Source organism: Elgaria multicarinata, chromosome 6 (genome assembly GCF_023053635.1).
Source record: "Elgaria multicarinata webbii isolate HBS135686 ecotype San Diego chromosome 6, rElgMul1.1.pri, whole genome shotgun sequence".
NCBI lineage: Eukaryota > Metazoa > Chordata > Lepidosauria > Squamata > Anguidae > Elgaria > Elgaria multicarinata.
Window position 1 is genome coordinate 15,441,769 of NC_086176.1, and position 19,825 is coordinate 15,461,593.

At 45.7% G+C, this 19,825-nt stretch overlaps 1 protein-coding gene across 1 annotated transcript; it reads left to right on the plus strand.

The window, feature by feature from the left end:
* Window positions 1-17,458, plus strand: TRIM14 (tripartite motif containing 14). Its single transcript, XM_063128451.1, has 6 exons — window positions 1-357; window positions 1,703-1,798; window positions 9,427-9,660; window positions 12,804-12,966; window positions 13,701-13,793; window positions 15,342-17,458. Exons 1-6 carry the CDS (start codon window positions 1-3, stop codon window positions 15,875-15,877), a joined length of 1,479 nt encoding a protein of 492 aa, XP_062984521.1. The 3' UTR covers window positions 15,878-17,458.
* Window positions 17,459-19,825: the final 2,367 nt, after the last annotated feature.

Below are 19,825 nucleotides of genomic sequence, written 5' to 3' on the forward strand. Positions count from 1 at the left end.
ATGGCGCGACGGGCGCAGGAGGCGGCTGCCGCCGTGGCGCCCTGCGCCCTGTGCGCACAGGGGGAGCCCCGCGCGGCGGAATGGGGCTGCCGCACCTGCCGGCGGTCGTTCTGCGCGGCCCACGCGAGGACTCACCTGGCGGCGGACGGCGCGGCTTTCCGGTGCCCAGCCGCGGAGGCGGCCGAGGAGTTGCGCGCCCTGCGGGACCTGGAGCGCGGGTGCGCCGATCACCCCGGGCGCCCCTTGGAGCTCTTCTGCGACGAGTGCGCGCGCTGCGTGTGCGCGCTGTGTCCGGCTTTAGGCTCCCACCGCGGCCACCGAGTGGATCTCATCGCCCACGCGGCGCAAGGCAAGCGGGTACGCTGGAAGGCAGGCTCCTAGATACTGTGGACCGTATCCAGGGGCGATCCTACTGAAATTGGGCCCACTCACTTCAGTGGGGATACCACTGGACGCTATCCTGTGGTTTCCACTCTTGTGACAGATTCATTGTGGCTTTCGTGCAGTGGAGGCCGGTGGCGCCTATTTCAGTGGGGCAGGGAATCCTCTGTGTGTCAGGAGCGATGTGAAGTCCTGAACCCCAGCCCTCAAATGGGTTCATCACCTTGGATAACTCCCTTAGAGTGTTGACTTGTTCTGACTGAAGCCCAGAGCGGATTCGCCACTGAAATAGGATTTGGGGGGGGGGGGGGCAAGCAGGCTTCGTTCCACACTCAAAATAGGGAATGTGTTCCCTGTCAGCACCCAGAACAAGAGTGAGGGCTGCCAACTTCTTTACCAGTCTGTGTTCCCAGTCTGGTGCTCTGCAAATGTATTGGACTGCTACTCCCAATATTCCCCAGTCAGCCACACACCAGGTAAGGAAGCTGCAACTGTGACAGGGAAACCAGATAAACACCACAAAACCATAAAGAAGGAAGTCCTTTGCAGGCCAATTGGGTCAGAACTGTGCAAAAAATAATAATTTAAAAATCTCAGGTTACAAAGAGCAATTCTGTACAAGAGTGGAACAGACTACTTTCAGAGGTTGTGGGTTCTCCATCCTTGGAGGTTTTTAAGAAGAGGCTGGACAGCCAACTCTCATGGATGATTTAACTGGTTTTCTTGCACATCAAGTTTAAAAGACAAAAACAGTACTTCTCTAAATTTGCACCAGTGATCCACTGGGAGTCTGCATCATCATCAGGCAAATCTGCCTCATTTCCTTTATGATTCAACCATTTCTTTTTTTATTTCTTTTGTGGTGCCAAACCTTAAAACAGCGTTAAAACAAGTAATTGAGTAGAATGGAACAACCCCCCTGTTCGCTATTTTGTAGTCCTGTTGTTCAGCCTTCCTCAATCTGTTGCTCTCCAGTTGTGTTGGACTACAACTCCCATAATCTCACAGAAAGCTAGCCTGTCTGGGGTTTATGGGAGTTGTAGTCCAACACAACTGGAAGGCACCAAGTTGGGGGAAGCGGTTCTACAGAAACCCAGATCACCCCTGATGTGGACAGGAATGGATCCAGAGGGCAAACCTGCCAATGGCATCTGGTTGAGAAGTGGGGTGTTGGCCCAGGTGATAGAACTTTGGTCTAGTCCACCAAAGCACTCCTTCTCTTACTATGTTAACAGCAACAACCTAGACCAAATGAACAGGTTTTGAAATATGTATTTGAAGTGGTCACCATCCGTGATGTGTTTTCTTCTGGGTAATGCAGGAAGTCATGGTGTTGTACTTGAAACAGTTAGCGCTAAAGAAGAAGCAGGAAGTGGACAATACAAAACATATAGAAGAAGCTACCAACGCACTTAAGGTAAAATAAAAATGTGCTCATTGCCTGGATGATGTTGCTGTTAGAGGAGAAAGGATTATGTACGTTGCCTCGAGTTCCATGGAAGGAAATAGGCGAGATATAAATGTATTAAGTAAATAAATAAAATCTGGAAGCACCTTATGCTTCAAATTGGGCCTGTTCAGACAACAGGCTAAGCCATGGTTAGGTCGCTAATCATTTTGCAGCAAATGGTTAGTGGGCATGTTTATGCCATGGTTATGTAGCCACCATGGTTAGGAATGGTTCACGCGACATGCTAAATCATGGTTCACACAACACGTTAAGCCATAATGTTTAGCTCAAAATGCTTAACCATCATGGCTTAGTGTGTCATCTAAAAAGGGTTTGTGTGTGTATCTGTGTATAAATTTTCTATACTGCTCTTTCGTCACCAAAGGCAATACCAGGGTGGTCTATACATGTGATGAATTCCAACCTGGCCTCAAAGGCTTCTGTAATTGCCAAAGGACTTTGGGGGCCAGAGGGGGTTGAGGGATGAACTTGAAATGTTGTGATGATGTTTGGTCTGGCGGGGACTCTTAAGCAGAGCCATGACCCACCGTGAGCACTGCGTGAATAGGGTAGCCACTTGTGAATTGCTAAAATAGAGGACATACATCACCCAAAAGGAGGGCACAAATTTGCAAAAAAAAAAAATATGCCTATACTAGGCACAGACTTAGAAATTATTATTATTAATACAATTTAAACGGAGATACAGTTCATCTCATCATAGTGGGGAAGACAGTGAGCAGATAACCTGTGTACCTTGCTCAGCCTGCTCTCTGGGCGCTGTTAATGGGCACCTTCATGGCCCAGCTCTTCCTTCTGATGGTACTTCATCTGGGCAGCCCTTCAAATAGAGGACAACTTCTAAAGATATAGTTCTAGTTGATGATGTAGAAATGATAATTCACTATAGGTGGAAGAGAGTTAATCCTCCCACAATTAGAATCATAGAATAGTAGAGTTGGAAGGGGCCTATAAGGCCATTGAGTCCAACCCCTTGCTCAATGCAGGAATAGTGTATAAGGATTTGGGATTTGGTCTCAATGATGAAACTAGCTAGAGTCTGAGAGGGACAATCAACAAATAACTTTTTAATAGAAAAATGGAGTCTATTTATTTTATATTGGAATGATAAAACACAGGATTCAGTACAACCTTATTTATTGTTAGGGGCAATTTAACTGGTATGATTTGATTAAGTTTATCACTTTTCTTTGTTATTGTTGTAAGATGCAATGTTTTCTTTGGTTTATCTATTGGGAGTTCTCTCTGTAATAGCAAAATAATAATAAGAAAAAAGAAGGAAATTGAGGAAGCCTTCAAAATACAGGACCATCTTCTGGAAGTCATTCAAATAGAGGATTATCCTCTGTTTAAAAAAACAAACTAGACACCTAGACACTAAATATGTGATATTAATTCCCAAAACAAAGGTAAATGGAGCAAGATCTCCCGCCAGTGAGGTTCATACGAGACACAGTGCTCCCTGCCCTTTACGAGGGCTTTATAGGTAACAACCACAGCGCTGTAATAACCCTAACTAATCCCAGGAATAACCTGGCAGCCACTGCAGAGAGTGAATTTGTGGGAATGTGCGTGTGGGCTCTCAAAAAGTTTGGCGGCAGCGAGGGAGAGGGAATGAACTTAAGCGTAATCTCTTCCACACCCTTGATAACAACCCCACCCCAACACACAGATTCACACACACAATTTATAATTACACCCACTCTCAATATTTTGCCCGAATGAATTCCGCTGCTTGCAAAGCAGGCTGTTTGCGAAAATGATTCAAACCCAGCTGTGCCACTCCTTTGCGTGTGGACCAAAGGGTAGGGAAGCGGTCGGTAAACTGCAGTGTTTAAATTGGCAGCATGCCACTGCTGTCATTTGGTTTCACGTTATTAGCACAGGGATAGCAACCTTCTGGACTCCGGGCCAAGTGACACTTGGAGGCACCTGTAGTTTCCCCTTAAGTTTTCCTCTTTTTCAAAAGAGGGCCAGTGTGGTGTAGTGGCTAGAGTGTTGGACTGGGAGTCAGGAGATCCGGGTTCTAGTCCCCACTCGGCCATGGAAACCCACTGGGTAACTTTGGGCCAGTCACAGACTCTCAGCCCAACCTACCTCACAGGGTTGATGTTGTGAGGATAAAAAAGATAAAATGGAGAGGAAGAAGAAGATTATGTAGGGTTCCTTGGAGGAAAAAAGGCAGGATATAAATGTAATAAAAAAATTAAAAAATTAAAAACGCAATCCCAGAGGAGCCATTCCAATAGAAGGGTGCCGCATGGGAGGCTTTGTATGCTTCTTACTCCTCTTCCTTATCCGGTAGAAAATGCCCAACCACATTTGAGTTGCCGTCTCCCCCAACTGCCAGCCTGGAGAAAAGATACCGCTGCCTTGGAGTATCTTCACAGCTCACACTTTTAATCCCTGTATTATACCAGCTGTCTGTTGCTTTTTTAAAAAAAAAAATCCGTTAAATTATTCAAGTATTAATTTGCAGCATTTTAAAATAAAAATGCTTCAGCCCCCCAAAAAAACTCCTGGAGCTGCTTCCAAAGATTACTGACAAGAAAGACCCTGCCTTCAGGTTTACAATCTAAAAGATACAGCACAAAAGGAAACGGGATTGAGTGGGAGGCAGGGGGAAAAGCAAAACACAGACACTCTTAGGCCGTAGCTAGACCTAAGGTTTATCCCAGGTTCGTCCCTGCCTGAGCACTGGATCCCCTGTGTGGCACTTAGATGAACAGGTTTGACCCCAGGACAATCCTGGGATAACCCTTAGGTCTAGCTACGCCCTCAGTTTCAAAGTTTTTATAGGTGTTGTGGAAGGAAAGATGGCCTAGGAACATAGGAAGGTGCCTTATACCGAGTCAGACCATTGGTCCATCTAGCCCAGTATTGTTCACACTGACTGGCAGCAGCTCTCCAGGGTTTCAGGCAGGGTTCTTTCCCTACCAGGAGAAAACGGGGTTTGAACTTGGGACTTTCTACATGCAAAGTATGTGCTCTATCGCACTGAGCTATGGCCCCTCCCCAAGGTGTTCTTTCTGGCAGGATAGGGCGAAACAAGCTCTCTGGAGCTGTTCCTTCTCTGGCTGATGTATGGGGCTAGGGTGGTCTCCCCTTTGCCTTGATGTCTATTGGGTCTCTCCCCAGTGGATGAGGCCAGAATCTGCAATCCAAAGGAATTAGTTATGAGTGTCTCATTCTTCCTTTAGAAAGCTCTGAGCAACCCACATTGTGGACATCCAACCATACATCAACCAGATCTGCATTCCATAGTTGATGCATACAGAGGAGGGCCAAGATCTCTTCTCAATCATCCCAGAGTGCAGGACATGGAATCATGGGCTCAAATTGCAGGTAGCCAGATTCCGGCTGAACATCAGGAAAAGCTTCCTGACTGTTAGAACAGTATGACAATGGAACCAATTACCTAGGGAGGTTGTGGGCTCTCCTACACTAGAGGCATTCAAGAGGCAGCTGGACAGCCTTCTGTCAGGGATGCTTTGAGATGGATTCCTGCATTCAGCAGTGGGTTGGACTCAATGGCCTTATAGACCCTTTCCAACTCTACTATTCTATGATTCTATGTAATAATAGTTTTATTGTTTAGCTGTAAGCCATAACAGAAATAGAAAAAACATTCAGAGTTGAGCAAATTTAGCTCTCAGTTTGCCGGCCACCAATGCAAATAAGACAATACGTATGACAACTTAATTTTCATTGTAAGACAACAGCAAATATATGGAGTCAATAGGTGTAACCAAAAATTTCCTGACCCTAAACTCAGACAAATGTTTTTTTCACTTATATCCTAACTTAGCAAAGGAACATAAGAAGAGCCATGCTGGATCAGGCCAAGGGTCCATTTAGTATTGTACTCTGTTCACACAGTGACAGATCAGCTATTGACCAGGAACCCACAAGCAGGACACGGGTGCAATAACACTCTCTAGCCCAAGTTTATTATTTATTTTATTTATTTATTACATTTTTATACTGCCCACTAGCCGAAGCTCTCTGGGCAGCTCACAAAAATTAAAATCATGAAGAGCTTAAAAACAACCAACAATCTAAAACACAAATACATGTTCCCCAGCAATTGTTGTATATAGGCTTACTGCCTCAGATACTGGAGGTAGCACAGTCATCAGGACTAGTAGCCATTGATAGCCTTCTCCTCCAGGAATTTATCCAACCCCCTTTTAAAGGCATCCAAATTGGTGGCCATCACTACATCCTATGGTAGAATCATAGGATAGTAGAGTTGGAAGGGACCTACAAGGCCATCGAGTCCAACCCCCTGCTGAATGCAGGAATCCACCTCAAAGCATCCCTGACAGATGATTGTCCAGCTGCGTCTTGAAGGCCTCTAGTGTGGGAGAGCCCACTATCTCCCTAGGTAATTGGTTCCATTGTCATACTGCTCTAACAGGAAGTTTTTCCTAACGTTCAGCCAGAATTCCATAGTTTAACTATGCACCCTGTAAAGAAGTACTTCCTTTTATCTGTTCTGAATTTCCCACTAATCAGCTTCATGGGATGACCCCAGGTTCTACTATTATGAGAGAGGGAGAATCAAGAGGACATCGGGTAACATGTTGGACAATTTCCTCAGTGTCAGTTTTACAAAACACATAACAACACTGTGCCACAAGTAATTTCTTATCATGGCGGTCTAAGAAAACGGACGGCATAGCATTAAATCTTAATTCTGTAAAAGCATTCCTTCGTGGAGTTCAAGTAATAAGATCCACATAACTGGCTTTCTGGTAATCTGATTTGATACATGGATGCCAACTAGAAAATCTAGAACCTCCGCAGTTGTGCGCTCACAATTTTTGCAGCATTTGCCATGTGCCCCCCTAGGCCAGCATTCGGCAAATTGTAAGACAATGGGCCACAGTGGGAACAGTGTCCTGTTGTTATTATTATTATTATTATTATTTATTTATATAGCACCATCAATGTACATGGTGCTGTACAGAGTAAAACAGTAAATAGCAAGGCCCTGCCCCATAGGCTTACAATCTAATAAAATCATAGTAAAACAATAAGGAGGGGAAGAGAATGCAAACAGGCACAGGGTAGGGTAAACAGGCACAAATGCAATAAATATTATTATTATTATTATTATTATTATTATTATTATTATTATTTATTTATATAGCACCATCAATGTACATGGTGCTGTACAGAGTAAAACAGTAAATAGCAAGACTCTGCCGCATAGGCTTACAATCTAATAAAATCATAGTAAAACAATAAGGAGGGGAAGAGAATGCAAACAGGCACAGGGTAGGGTAAGCAGGCACAACTGCTATTGCTGCTGGCGTTCGGCTGAGCCACATGAGGAAGCAGAGTCCATTGGTCACTGGGCAGGGAAGACATTTTAGCAGGGGTGTTGCTAGGCGCTCAAAAGATTCAAACCGATGAGTCTCCTCCGACAAGCTATTCCAGGGTCTGGGAGCAGCAGAAGAGAAGGTCCTCTGACAACCATTGACTAGAGGACCTTCTCTTCTGCTGCTCCCAGACTGTGGAATGGCCTGCCGGAGGAGACTCGTCAGCTTGACAGTCTTTTAGCATTCAAGAAAGCTATCAAGACTGATCTCTTCCGGCGGGCCTATCCAGTGTAATTTTAGGATACTTTTAGTATGCTTTTAGGATGTTTTAGGATTTTTTTTTAACAGTGTATACTAGGGTGACCATATGAAAAGGAGGACAGGGCACCTGCAGCTTTAACTGTGGTGTTGAAGAGGAAATTTCAGCAGGTATCATTTGTATATATGGAGAACCTAATGAGATCCCCTCTTCATCACAACAGTTAAAGCTGCAGGAGCTATACTAGAATGACCAGATTTAAAAGAGGGCAGGGCACCTGCAGCTTTAACTGTGGTGTTGAAGAGGAAATTTCACCAGGTTCTCCATATATACAAATGATACCTGCTTACAATACAACTGTTAAAGATACAGGAGCCCTGTCCTCCTTTTCATATGGTCACCCTAGTGTATACTATGTTTTTAATCAGTATTTTATGCTTGCTTTTGTTCCACACCTCAATCTAATTGGAGAGGCGGGTAAGAAATTATTATTATTATTATTATTATTATTATTATTATTATTATTAATAATAATAATAATAATAATAATAATAATAATAGTCTTGGGTCCATAGGACACAAATCTTCATAAAATTTGCATCTGCTAATTTACAGCTATGTATTCAGATTTAGAAGTAATTACTAGGATGTACTTAAATTTCACATGGCCTGGACTCCTGTCCCCCTCTTCTATCTCCTGACATTGGAAAGCCAGCCAATTAAATTCCCACCCCAAATAAAAGCTTCCTTTGGCAACAACAGAAATTATTTTTCTACGTTTCTACAGAAATCCCTCCCCACCCCACCCCCGCCCTGCATGGCAATGAAACATAGAACAAATCTTCAAGTGGCACCAACTGAAATGTTTTTCCTAAGCTTCATGGCCATGCTGTGGAGGGAGTTGATCAGGGGTGGCTCTTTTTTTTTTGCAACACATAGTGAGAGGAGGCCTAACCTTCGCTCTTCCGTTTGCCTTTCCGCTTCTGAAAATTATCTCTCCCTCCTCGACCCCTGGCAATTAAGCTTGGTGGAGGGACCCTTCCATTTGCACCAGTGAACACTCAGTGCTCTTGGGCATAGTGTGGTGAAGTGGTTAAAGTGTTGGACTGGGAGTCGGGAGATCCGGGTTCTAGTCCCCACTCAGACATGGAAACCCACCGGGTGACTTTGGGCCAGTCACAGCCTCTCCGCCCAACCTACCTCACAGGGTTGTTGTTGTGAGGATAAAATGGAGAGGAGGAGGATTACGTACGCCGCCTTGAGTTCCTTGGAGGGAAATAGGCGGGATATAAATGCAATAATAAATAAATGCAATAATAAATAAATAAATAGATACAGGGCCCTGGAAAATAGATTTGGGGCCTAGCAATGCCCCTGCATGTCAGCAATGGGTATAGATTCTGAAGGAGAGAAAAACTGTCAGGAGATGGAAAGAAGCCCAGGCCTGAGCATCAAGAGTGAAGCATCAGGTTCCAGTCCAGAGTCAGGTTTTGAACGGAAAAGCAGCCTCAGTGGACGAAAGCCCAGAAGGGGCTGCTGCTTAACCCTTTGTCCTCCCGCTGTTTGTCTGCTCAGACCCTAACCCCCCCACCCCTCTCCCTATGGGAGAACTCTGTGTCTTTTCTCTGGCGGGTGAGAAAACAGCGGGGTGTATGTGTGTGATTTTTGAGTGGGAAACACAGCAGGAATTGAATGGGCTAAACAGCTGCTCCCTGTGCTGCTCTGTCCATTTTTTTTTTTGGCCATTTGCTTAGATCAACCTTCCCCAACCTGGTGCCCCCCAGATGGGAATGGGTGGGCATGACGAGAGGAGCAGGCCTCTCTGGCTGTACTCTGCATTCCTCTGGAGAGTTTCTTTCCAAAGCTGAATGTAACCTATTCAATTCCTTGAGGAACATTTTCATGGTCGTAGGCCAACCTGAGGGACGCGTGAGCTGCTCGGCGGCACTCGCCCTTTGGTGGTGAGGTCTCTTGTCTTTTCACCTCAGGCGCATACGTTGGCAAGTAAAAGCTGGCTGACGGGAAAGTTTGCCGAACTGCGTCTCCTGTTTGTTGAGGAGGAAGCCTTGAGCAAGAGGTGCATCGATGAGAAGGCCAAGAACACCCTGGGGACCTATGAAGAACAATCCGAGGCCTGCGAGGGGCAAATTAGGATCGTGGACAGTTTCACGGACAGGATCAGACAGATCCAGCTTCAGCCTGACCCTCTTCATTTACTGAAGGTAGGCCTGGGTTCTTTTTCTGCCTATCAAAGCATAGGCTGGCTATGAAGAGGAGGCGCCCTGTGATAGACACCCCCCTCCAGCAAAAAGGCAGGCCCCTGCCCCACAGAGCTTGCCATCTCAATTTTGAGGGGGGGAAAGGAGATGAGAGGGAGGGAGGGAGAGGAAACGTATCGGTAAGGATAACAGGAGAAGAATACATGTTCAAATGCAGGTAAGTACACTTCCGTGTAGTTTCAGTGGAGTGGCCTTCCCTAACCTGGATCCCTTCCAATGTTTTGATGATAGGTCCCATCAGCCCCAGCCAGCATAGCCAATGGTCAGGGATAATGGGTCTTATAGTTGAAAACAGAGACCCAGTATGGGTAAGTCTAAAGGCAGGGGTGGCCCTCCAGAAGTTGGTGTACTGCAACTCCCATCATCCCTAGCTGACATAGCCAATGGTGACGGATGAGGGGAGTTGCAATCCAACAGCATCGGGGGACTCACAATGAAGTGAGAGAAAAGAGGTAGTGAGCGGAAGAGGCAGGGAGAGGAAGGGCCACAGAGGTGTTCTGGGAAAGGTTAAGACTCAACAAGGGAAAATGGGAAGAGCTATTTGTTGTGCAATCCTATACACTGTGGTGTAGCGGCTAAGGTGTTGGGCTGGGAGTTGGGAGATCCGGGTTCTAGTCCCCACTCGGCCATGGAAACCACTGGGTGACTTTGGGCCAGTCACAGACTCTCAGCCCAACCTACCTCACAGGTTTGTTGTTGTTGTGAGGATAAAGTGGAGAGGAGGAGGATTATGTATGCTGCCGTGGGTTCCTCGGAGGAAAAAAGGCAGGATATAAATGTAATAAATAATAAAATATTCAGAAATATATCCGATTGAGTGTATTTAGGAGTGCAGCCTTCAAGAATCGAGAGACCTTTAGACTAATGGGAGCTAGAACTGGAAGAATGAAGTCCTGGGAAGGATCAGGATAGTAGGATAACAATAGGAGCTATGAAAGACTTTTATATATTTAGTATGTTTATCATAGACATTTATGTACCACCTTATCTGCCATCAAGGCAGTGTGCAGCAATTTATAAAACCTTGAAACATTTTTTTAAAAAAAACACACCAAGCGCAGTAAAATAATTAAAACATTAAAACGACACATTTTGAAAGGCCAAATTGAAAAGATGAGTAGTTATATCCTTTCTGAAAGCCCATTGTAGTCCTTGAAGGAGAGCAGTTCACAGTTTAGGGGCACTACAGGAGAAACCTTCTCATGTGTGCCTGACAATCAGGTCTCTGTGGGTAACAGTGCCCTCAACAGGGGCTCTCCTGAAGATCTTAATATGCAGGGAGGTTTTTTTTTTTTTAGGGTTTTAAAAGTTAAGACCGACACCTTGAATTGAGCCCGGACAGGTCAGGTGTAATATGGTGCACTAGTTAGCAACCTAACTACTGTATTTTGCACCAATTGAAGCTTCCAGGGACTCTTTCGGGAGCATTGGAATATTATTATTATTATTATTATTATTATTATTATTATTATTATTATTATTATTAATTTATTTATATAGCACCATCAATGTACATGGTGCTGTACAGAGTAAAACAGTAAATAGCAAGACTCTGCCGCATAGGCTTACAATCTAATAAAATCATAGTAAAACAATAAGGAGGGGAAGAGAATGCAAACAGACACAGGGTAGGGTAAGCAGGCACAGGGTAGGGTAAAACTAACAGTATAAAGTCTGCACAAGGCATGGATAACTGTTGCCACATCAGGAAGGGTCCCAGTTTTCATGCCAAGCAGAATTGGGCAAATGCTCTCCTTGCCACCAGCTCCAACTCCATTCCAAGGTAGGCCAGACTGGCTAGTTTCCTCTGGATATGTATTAGACTGAGGAAGACCTTAAAAGGCTTTGCTAATTAGCTTTGACATGGGTAATGGAAGCTGTTTTTGAATGTTTTCTAAGGCTGTGGTTCCTGTTGCTTTTTGTTCTTTAGTTTTAATTAATAGCTTTTATCTACCCACCAACATAAAATATATTCAGTGGATTATCATAGCCATGTCCAGAACCTTTTGGTGAAGAAGTGGAATAGAAATGTAAGACCAAATAAATATTTTAAAGCAGGCTGAAGATGATATAATCAAAGTTTCCTTTCTTACAGCGTGTGTACACACATTTTATTTGCTTTACCATTCCCTGAGGTTTTTTGAAATAATACAGAAATGTACAAAACATATTTACCTGTGGCAAAAATGAAGCAAGTGTATATGTCCTAAACAGTAATCCCGGTTTCTGTCTTCATCTCTCTGGAAGCCACCACTTACCACTATGGTCTTTCTCCAGTCATTTATCAGGTGGGCGGTTAAACGGATAGGTAATGATACCTCTATTCCTATCTCTCCATCGGCAAGATATGGTTCTTATCCCAGTTCCAGCCTTGTCTCTAGCCCGATTCAGGCATTCAATCTGTGTAGGAAGTAAACGCATGAAGAGAGGAAGCACCTCTTCCCTTGGGTCCTGGAGGGCGATAGTCGGAAGAGGAGCCTCCTGTATTTGTGAAGGTGCTTCACATGAGCCAGGATGAGAATCCGCGTTGTTCCTACACAGATAGAATGCCTAAATAGGGCTTCTGTTGGATACAAGGACCTGAATCTGATGTAAAATCAAGTATTTTGTGTCAGAAGTGATATGAACTTTCTATCAGGGATGGCCCCATTCGCACAAGCATGTGTCAGATGTTAAAGCAGCCTTCCCCAACCTAGTGCCAGCCACAGATGTGTTAGACCAGAACTCCCAGAATGGTGGCTGGGGGATTCTGGGAGTTTTGGTCTAACAGATGGCCTTAGAGATCAGCTACATGGTCCAATGGCCCAGCACTACATGGGTGGGGCCAATCATCTAGGCCCTTCCCAGCTGATTATTACCCCTGAACCCAACCAGGTGCTGATTTCATGGGAAAGACGTATGTGATTGCTTCCTCCCGCTTGGTACCAGGCCATTAAAGGTCACTGAGACACTGTGGGAGGAGTCCATGGCTAAGCAGCTCCCACTCTGTAGGAAGGACAGTGTGGGTGTAGCGTGGGTCCTTGGGAGCAAGAAGGCGGCAATATTAGCCATAAGGAAACATTAATGATTAATTTCCTGCTTTCCAGGACTACAGTGCAATAGAAAAGGAAATGACGAAGCAGCGGATCTCCGCAGAACAATTAGTTCCGGTGCCTGTGTCGTTTGAACACATTACAAACCACTTCAAGTCCTTTGTGGAGACGGTTCGGTCCATCTTACAGAAGCCGCTCAAAGCTCGGCTCCAGGAAGGTAGGTGTGAAAGCACCAAGTTGATACCTTTTGATGTCTCCTTACCCGAGAGTTATTCTCTCTGCTGCTAAGAACAGGCTTGTGGTCTTGGACATGTCCTCATGCTTGTGGTAGTGAATTATTTTTTTTTAGGGGGGAAATAGTGTCAGTAGTGGCTACGGAGCAACAAAAGGGTCAACAGTAGCTTGTTTGCAAGCTAATTTTAACCCTTTTGGTGCTCCATAGCTGCTACAGCTGCCATTTCCCCCATATTATTTTATTTTTACAATTTGGGGGGCAGCAGAGGGGCATGGACCACAGTGGGGCGGTTGCATGTTGTCCGGCCATTTTAGAATAAGGAAAAAGCTGTGCAAAATCCGGGATACCACCAAATGATCAGTGGGCAGGGGAAGGGGGCGTCGCTATCTGGTGATAGCGGGCCCCAGAGGGCCAGATTGAGACCCTGGACCTGAGTTACTGCACGCCTGGGCATTCAAAGTGTTTCCATTGTTATTTGAAGTAATTGTAGCAAGATCATTTTGATGTAAAATATTCCTTTTGGGTTGATAATCTAATTGGGCAAACCAGATCTGAAATTCAGACTCGGTCTGGCCTTGTTCCAGGTTGTGCTGGAAATGTAAAGCAACGAGAGAAGCGGCTTGCTCTTTTAGAATCCCACGCTTCATCAGCAAGCGCTCGCTTCTTGAAAGGACATTGCCTAACAGCCTGTTTGTTTTGCTTTTCACTTTGCGAAGACGTTTTTAGTAGCCTTAACAGCACCTTGAAGAAGGAGCCCTGGTTCTTGTTGCAAGCAAATTCACGTGTCGATCGGTCACTCTTCTTAAAGCGTACGTATTTCCCGTGCAACTTTGTGCTATGTTCCCACATGCAGCTAGACACAGTTAGAAGCTCAGAGCTTGAATCCTCGGCTCGAGGGGTTTTAGAACAGGGGTTCTGTGGCGGACTGACTCTTCCCAGTTCCGCGTACTTGCAGACCATTTTTTTTTTTACATTTTGGGTTGATCTGCACAAATTTGTACTTGCGCTAATGTCCATTAGCATGACTGGAATGAAATCCAAGTCTGTCAACGAGCAGATGAGGGCACGAAAGTCGCCAGACAATCTGCGAAACGCCGAAGGAACGGATTTCACAAAATCTGTACATCCCTAGACATAACCTCACACACACATGATATAAACCAGAGATGGGGAGTGTTTGACCCTCCAGATGTTTTGGACTTCAACTCCCAGAATTCCTGACCATTGGCTATGCTGGCTGGAGTTGAAGTCCAAATCACCTGGAAGACACTAGGCCGGGATATAGCATGCAACTCCCCATTTGCTGAAATAAACACGGATCTGTATGGGTCCTACCAGAATGCCCATGCAGCCATCACTTGCTCTGGATTACTGTTCCCATGTTAATGTGTCCATACAACAGTTTATTTTTCAGTCACTATGTTGCCACTAGGTCACGTGATGGAATCAACCTTGTTAAATACTCATAACTGGAACATAATTAGTTAATTTATTAATAGTAGTATTTATATAGCAAACAAAAGCCTTCAAAACGTCATCCAGTAAGCTTTGCAACAAGGTAGGATCAACAATATAGGCGTCATGTTGTTGATCTTGAAAGAATACTAGCTTACCTAAAGAGGTGCTACCATGTTGGGCCCGGGTTGGGGGTGGAGCTACACCTGTTCCCTGACACTGGTGACACCAGTCTTTTGTGGGTCGAGGCCAATTCTGTTCATGTAGTCCACGAGTGGGCAGTTTGTGCCCTCTAGGTGTTTTTGCCTACAGCTCCTATCACCCCTAACCAGCATAGCCAGTGGTGAGGGATGATGGGAGTTGTAAGCCAAAACATCCGAAGGGCCTCGAGTTGCCCACCCCTGGTGTAAGCTCATGTCTTCATCTGCCTAGCCCAGCGAGTGCATTTCTCGGTTTACAAGGTAACATTAGCAAAGGAAGGAAGGAGAGGCAAATGCATTTTGGATCCAGAAGACTGGCTTTAAGGGCCGAACCAGACGTGGCGGAAGACACGGGGCTGCTGACAAAAATGGCATCTCTGTGTCTACTTTCTCCCCTCCCCTTGTGGTGAATTTCACTTGAGATGGATGCCATCGCCCCGTGGGTTTCCTCATCCTTGCTACATATCATTGAGCTGCGGCTGGCTGGGGCGGGGCAATGGACATCATGATGCCATATCACACAGTGAGTTTCACTGGACGTCGAGGAGGAGGAGGCGGAGGAGATCCGGGGATGCTGTTTTCGGCAGATGTCCTGTGTTTTGTTTCATGGCTCGTTCTTCACTGAGGTGCGGCTGGTCAAAAAGCTGCCCCTCCAGGTGCTTCCTGATGTGCAATGTGTTTCCTGTGGCTGTTTCTCTGCAGACGCAAGATCCCCCACCCTGGAGATAAACAGTGTGCACCCCAGGCTGACCTTGTCTGACGATCGTCTTTCAATAAGCTACTGTTGGAGAAGGCGGCTTTATCCCTCATGCCCGGAGAGATTTGACAAGCTCTGGCAGGTCTTGAGCAGAGATTCTTTCTTTGCCGGGAGCCATTACTGGGAGGTGGATTTGCTTGGGGCTGAGCAAGGGTGGTGGATTGGGGCAGCTTACCCATCCATCAAGAGAAAAGGAGACTCCGAACTTTGCCGGCTGGGGTGGAACCGAGCGTCTTGGTGCATCAAGAGATTTGACTTTGAGTACTGGGCATTCCACAATGGGGAGAGGATCCTGATTCAGACCGAAGACGACCCAGAACGAGTCGGGGTTTTTCTGGATTATGACGCTGGGATCCTGTCCTTCTATAACGTGACGGATGGCATGGCCCACCTGCACACCTTCCGCTCCAAATTCACCGAGCCCGTTTACCCAGCACTGAGGTTGTGGGAAGGGACAATAACGATCCATAAGATAACTTAAGGGCCGTGTTTCTCATCCGGATGTAGAGCAGCCACACCCTGTCACTATTGCACGAGGGCCTTGAGATTCTTCAAAAGAAAATACCACACCGTACTGCATCTCTTCCTAGATGACAACGTCTCTTTCAGAAAGACTATGGGGCTAAGGAGGCCGCAATTTCACACAAGCACAGCAGTCAAAAATTTACATTCCTAAGAATCTCAGCTCTGTTGCTCATCTTATTATTAAAGCACGTTTCATGTGGTTTGCTGACTCACATTCGAGTATGTCAAGCATCTCAAGCTATGTGATATCAGTGATGTTTCCAGTGGCCAGGAGATGGTGCTTTGAGAGTTCAGCACCATGCCTTTTCTCCCCCACCCTGTTCCCCCATCCCATAACCATCAGAAGCAAAGTCTTATGTAAAACAAGGAACTTAGTTCCTACATGCCGGTGCTGAACCAGTTTTGGTTACAGACAATTGGTTCTCCCGTACGAATAGTCCCAGATTGGAATGCATTTCCTAGTCAGCATTAAAAGACACAGTGAGCCCCATGCAGTGCAGCCACAAAGAGCATCACGGTATGGATCTAATGTAGATAAAATTCCTCTTGCTATAGAGCAGGGCAGTTAGTTAATTTACATTGAATTCTGTGACCTGCCTAGATTTTCTTTTAGGGCGGGGGGAGTGCAGAACCTTACGCCTAGGGTCCTTGCCCAGCCCCCTCCTGGGGTCTCAATTTGGCCCTTGTGGGGACCCCCGGGTGGCCATGCCCCTTTCCCCCCTAACCACTGATTTCTGACTTCTAAAAGGTTGAAATGCCTCTCCTTAAGGCGTGGTTGTCAGCACTAAGAGCTTTAAGATAACACATGCTGGCATTTTGCTCTTGCCCATTTTGCTTTCAGTCTCCACCCACCAATGTGGCCCTCGAAATCTCCCAGACTGGAATGTGGCCATTGGGCTGAAAGGTTCTGCAACCCTGCTTTAGGGGTACCTAAAATTGTGTTATTTTTAGTGCGGAGTACTTACCAACGTAATCTTAAAAATACCAGGAAAAATCAAACCACTTTTACCATGGTCAGCTTCTTACTATGTGAAAGATGCTCTTAGCAGGTTATTTTTCAGCCCTGAGAAGTAGTGTGACTCACTGGCTCAGGATGTGGACTCCCCCAGCCTTGCTGTGAAATCGGGCATGGGGCGCTCTGATGTCTGTGTCCCGGTTTCCCCACCTGCAGCGGTAACGACAAGCGGCCTCGCAGGGCTGTCGTGAAAGGAGGCAGAGTAGGGACGGGAAGCACTTGGCGCTTTAAGAGCCGAAGCAATCGCTGACTTCTGACTTGAAAAACTTTTAAACAGCCTTTCAAATGATGTTGGTACGATTTTTGGAGACTCCTCTCTCGCTTGTATTAAATTCTTTGGGGAAGGATTGGACCCTCTCTGGCTGTATGCTTGATCTGCATTAGGGCCCCAGTCGTGATTGAAATGGAGCTCCTGAACTAAACATAGTTTTCTCTTTAACAACAAAATCATCCTGTGTGCCTTGGAAAAATGCAACACTTCTGCTTGGTAGATAATAAAATCTCTTTGAACCGGTGACTTGCTCAGCCTGCTTCTCAATGATGCGCTGTCTCTTTCCTTAGCTTCAGCGAGCTGAGAAATGGCACGGGATCAGTTGGGAAGCATAAGGACTAAAGACACAGCTTTGACTGACTATAGCAGCAAAACTGAAACGGCATCTGAAACGGTTGGAAATCGACACCCTCTTTTAGGAGACTGCAAGGGAGGACTGCAAAGGTGACGAATCCTTCCCTGGGTTGTTCTCCTCCTGCCTTTTATATGTGGTTCCCCAGCCATGCCCATTTGCTTCCTCCTTTGCCTTGTTCATGAGTATTATTATCATTATTATTATTAGTAGTAGTAGTAGTAGTAGTAGTATCCCACCTTTTGCCCAATACTGGGCCTCAAGGCGGCCTTACAAAGTTTAAAACATACATTGTGTGTGTGTGGGGGGGGGAACATAGTTTAAAATACACAACAAAATTATAAGACATTAACATAGAAGGAGGGCCAGGTTATTCTCCAAAGGCCTGCTGGAACAAAAAAGTTTTAGCCTGCTTCCGAAAGCCCATCAAGGAGGGAGCCAGCCGAGCTTCCCCGGGAAGAGAGTTCCAGAGCTCTGGAGCAGCCACCGAGAAGGCCTTCTCCCATGTTCCCACCAAGCGCGCCTGTGAAGATGGCGGGACTGAAAGAAGGGATTTTCCGGAAGATATCAAAGCACGGGCAGGCTCATAAGGGACAATAGGGTCTTTCAAATAGAGTAGGCCTTGATTCACTCAAGGAGACAGGCGGCATTGACTGCCCATCGCCTCTGGGGCAGGGCTGCTTCCCCCTGCCTCACCCACCTTTTTCTTCCCATTCTTACATCTGAGGTTTTTAACAAGATGGAGGTTGGGGGAGAAGACCAACCACAGGTATTTTGGACTAGTTTCCATCATCCCTGATCCTTGGCCATGCTGCCTTCAGGAGGGTGGGGATGTGAGACAGGGCATTCTCAATGCCCCCCCCCCCCGGTTTGTGGAACTCTCTCAGGAGAGGCGTGATTAGCCCCACTGTGGCCCCGTTCAGATGACATTCAGTGCTTTGTGGTTAACCATATTCAGCTGTGGTTAACGCTAACGACATGCGGAACGTTAGCAGACAACACCGCTAAACCTTTTGCGGTTACATTTTCCTTAACCACACGCTAACCGCAAAGCAGTTAGACGAGCACCTGAGTCCTCCGAAGGCTCCACCCTATATCCCAGCAGTCCATGCACTAAGACACCCGGCAGTTGCACCTGCCATTTCACTTAACATAGGGTGACCCTATGAAAAGGAGGACAGGGCTCCTGTATCTTTAACAGTTGTATTAAAAAGGGAATTTCTGCAGATGTCATTTGTATATATGGAGAACCTGGTGAAATTTCCTCTTCATCACAACACCTAAAGCTGCAGGTGCCCTGGCCTCTTTTAAATCTGGTCACTCTAGTATAGCTCCTGCAGCTTTAACTGCTGTGATGAAGAGGAAATTTCACCAGATTCGCCATATATACAAATGACACCTGCTGAAATTTCCTTTTCTATGCAACTGTTAAAGATACAGGAGCCCAGTCCTCCTTTTCATATGGTCACCCTACTTAACGTCGTAACAGCACTTCAACGTGGTAAGAGAAAGAGTAGATCAGTATGGGGTTGCGGAATTAAAAAAAAAAGCGTATTTCCAGAAGGCGCCCCTTTAAACAACATGTAACACACAAAACCTGGGGCTGATAAAGGAATATGGTGGCCGCAGCGCCTGTTACAAACAAGCAGCAGGCTGGTGCAGCGATTGAGCCCATAGGCTAGAGCGGCCTGGACAATTTTGGCCGCTCTGTACTGGAAGCTCTATGATTTTGGCCCGTTAACCACAAATTTTGTGCTGCTAGCCACGCTGCGTAACAGGTGTGCATGGTTAGGGAAAAGGCATGCCAGACAACACTGTTAACCATGCTGCTAACCACAAAGTGGTTAATGGTGTTGTCTGAATGGGGCCTGTGAGTTCTTGCAAGTGTACGCTAAAGAATTTGTTGTTTACAAAAGCATTTTGTTCCTAACTTGTCACGTTTGGTATTTTTAGGTTAGATTATTGTTATATTTTAAATTGCTTTATTGTGATAATAGGATTTTATGGTCGTTTTGCTGATACTTGCTTAATATTGTAAGCTGTTCTGTGGTTCTTTTGGAAACGGGGTGAGGTATAAGAATTTTACATAAATATATAAATAGAATGGGAGTTGTAGTACAAAGCACCCGCATAGTATCGGATTGGGAAAGGGTTACCCTAAAGGAGATGCAACTTATTCTTAACAGCTGGTGATACTTCTAGTCTCCCTGTACCAAGGCAGTTACCTTTCTGGGTCATTGTCCCTGGCAAGCCCTGTTCAGTACCT

Bases quoted from the DNA above. Each gene is read 5' to 3' on its own strand.
- TRIM14 (XM_063128451.1), top strand. From the start codon at position 1: ATGGCGCGACGGGCGCAGGAGGCGGCTGCCGCCGTGGCGCCCTGCGCC. The intron at 1,799-9,426 runs GTAAAATAAAAA...TTTTCACCTCAG, and splicing joins AAGCTACCAACGCACTTAAG to GCGCATACGTTGGCAAGTAA. The intron at 13,794-15,341 runs GTACGTATTTCC...GTTTCTCTGCAG, and splicing joins TCGGTCACTCTTCTTAAAGC to ACGCAAGATCCCCCACCCTG.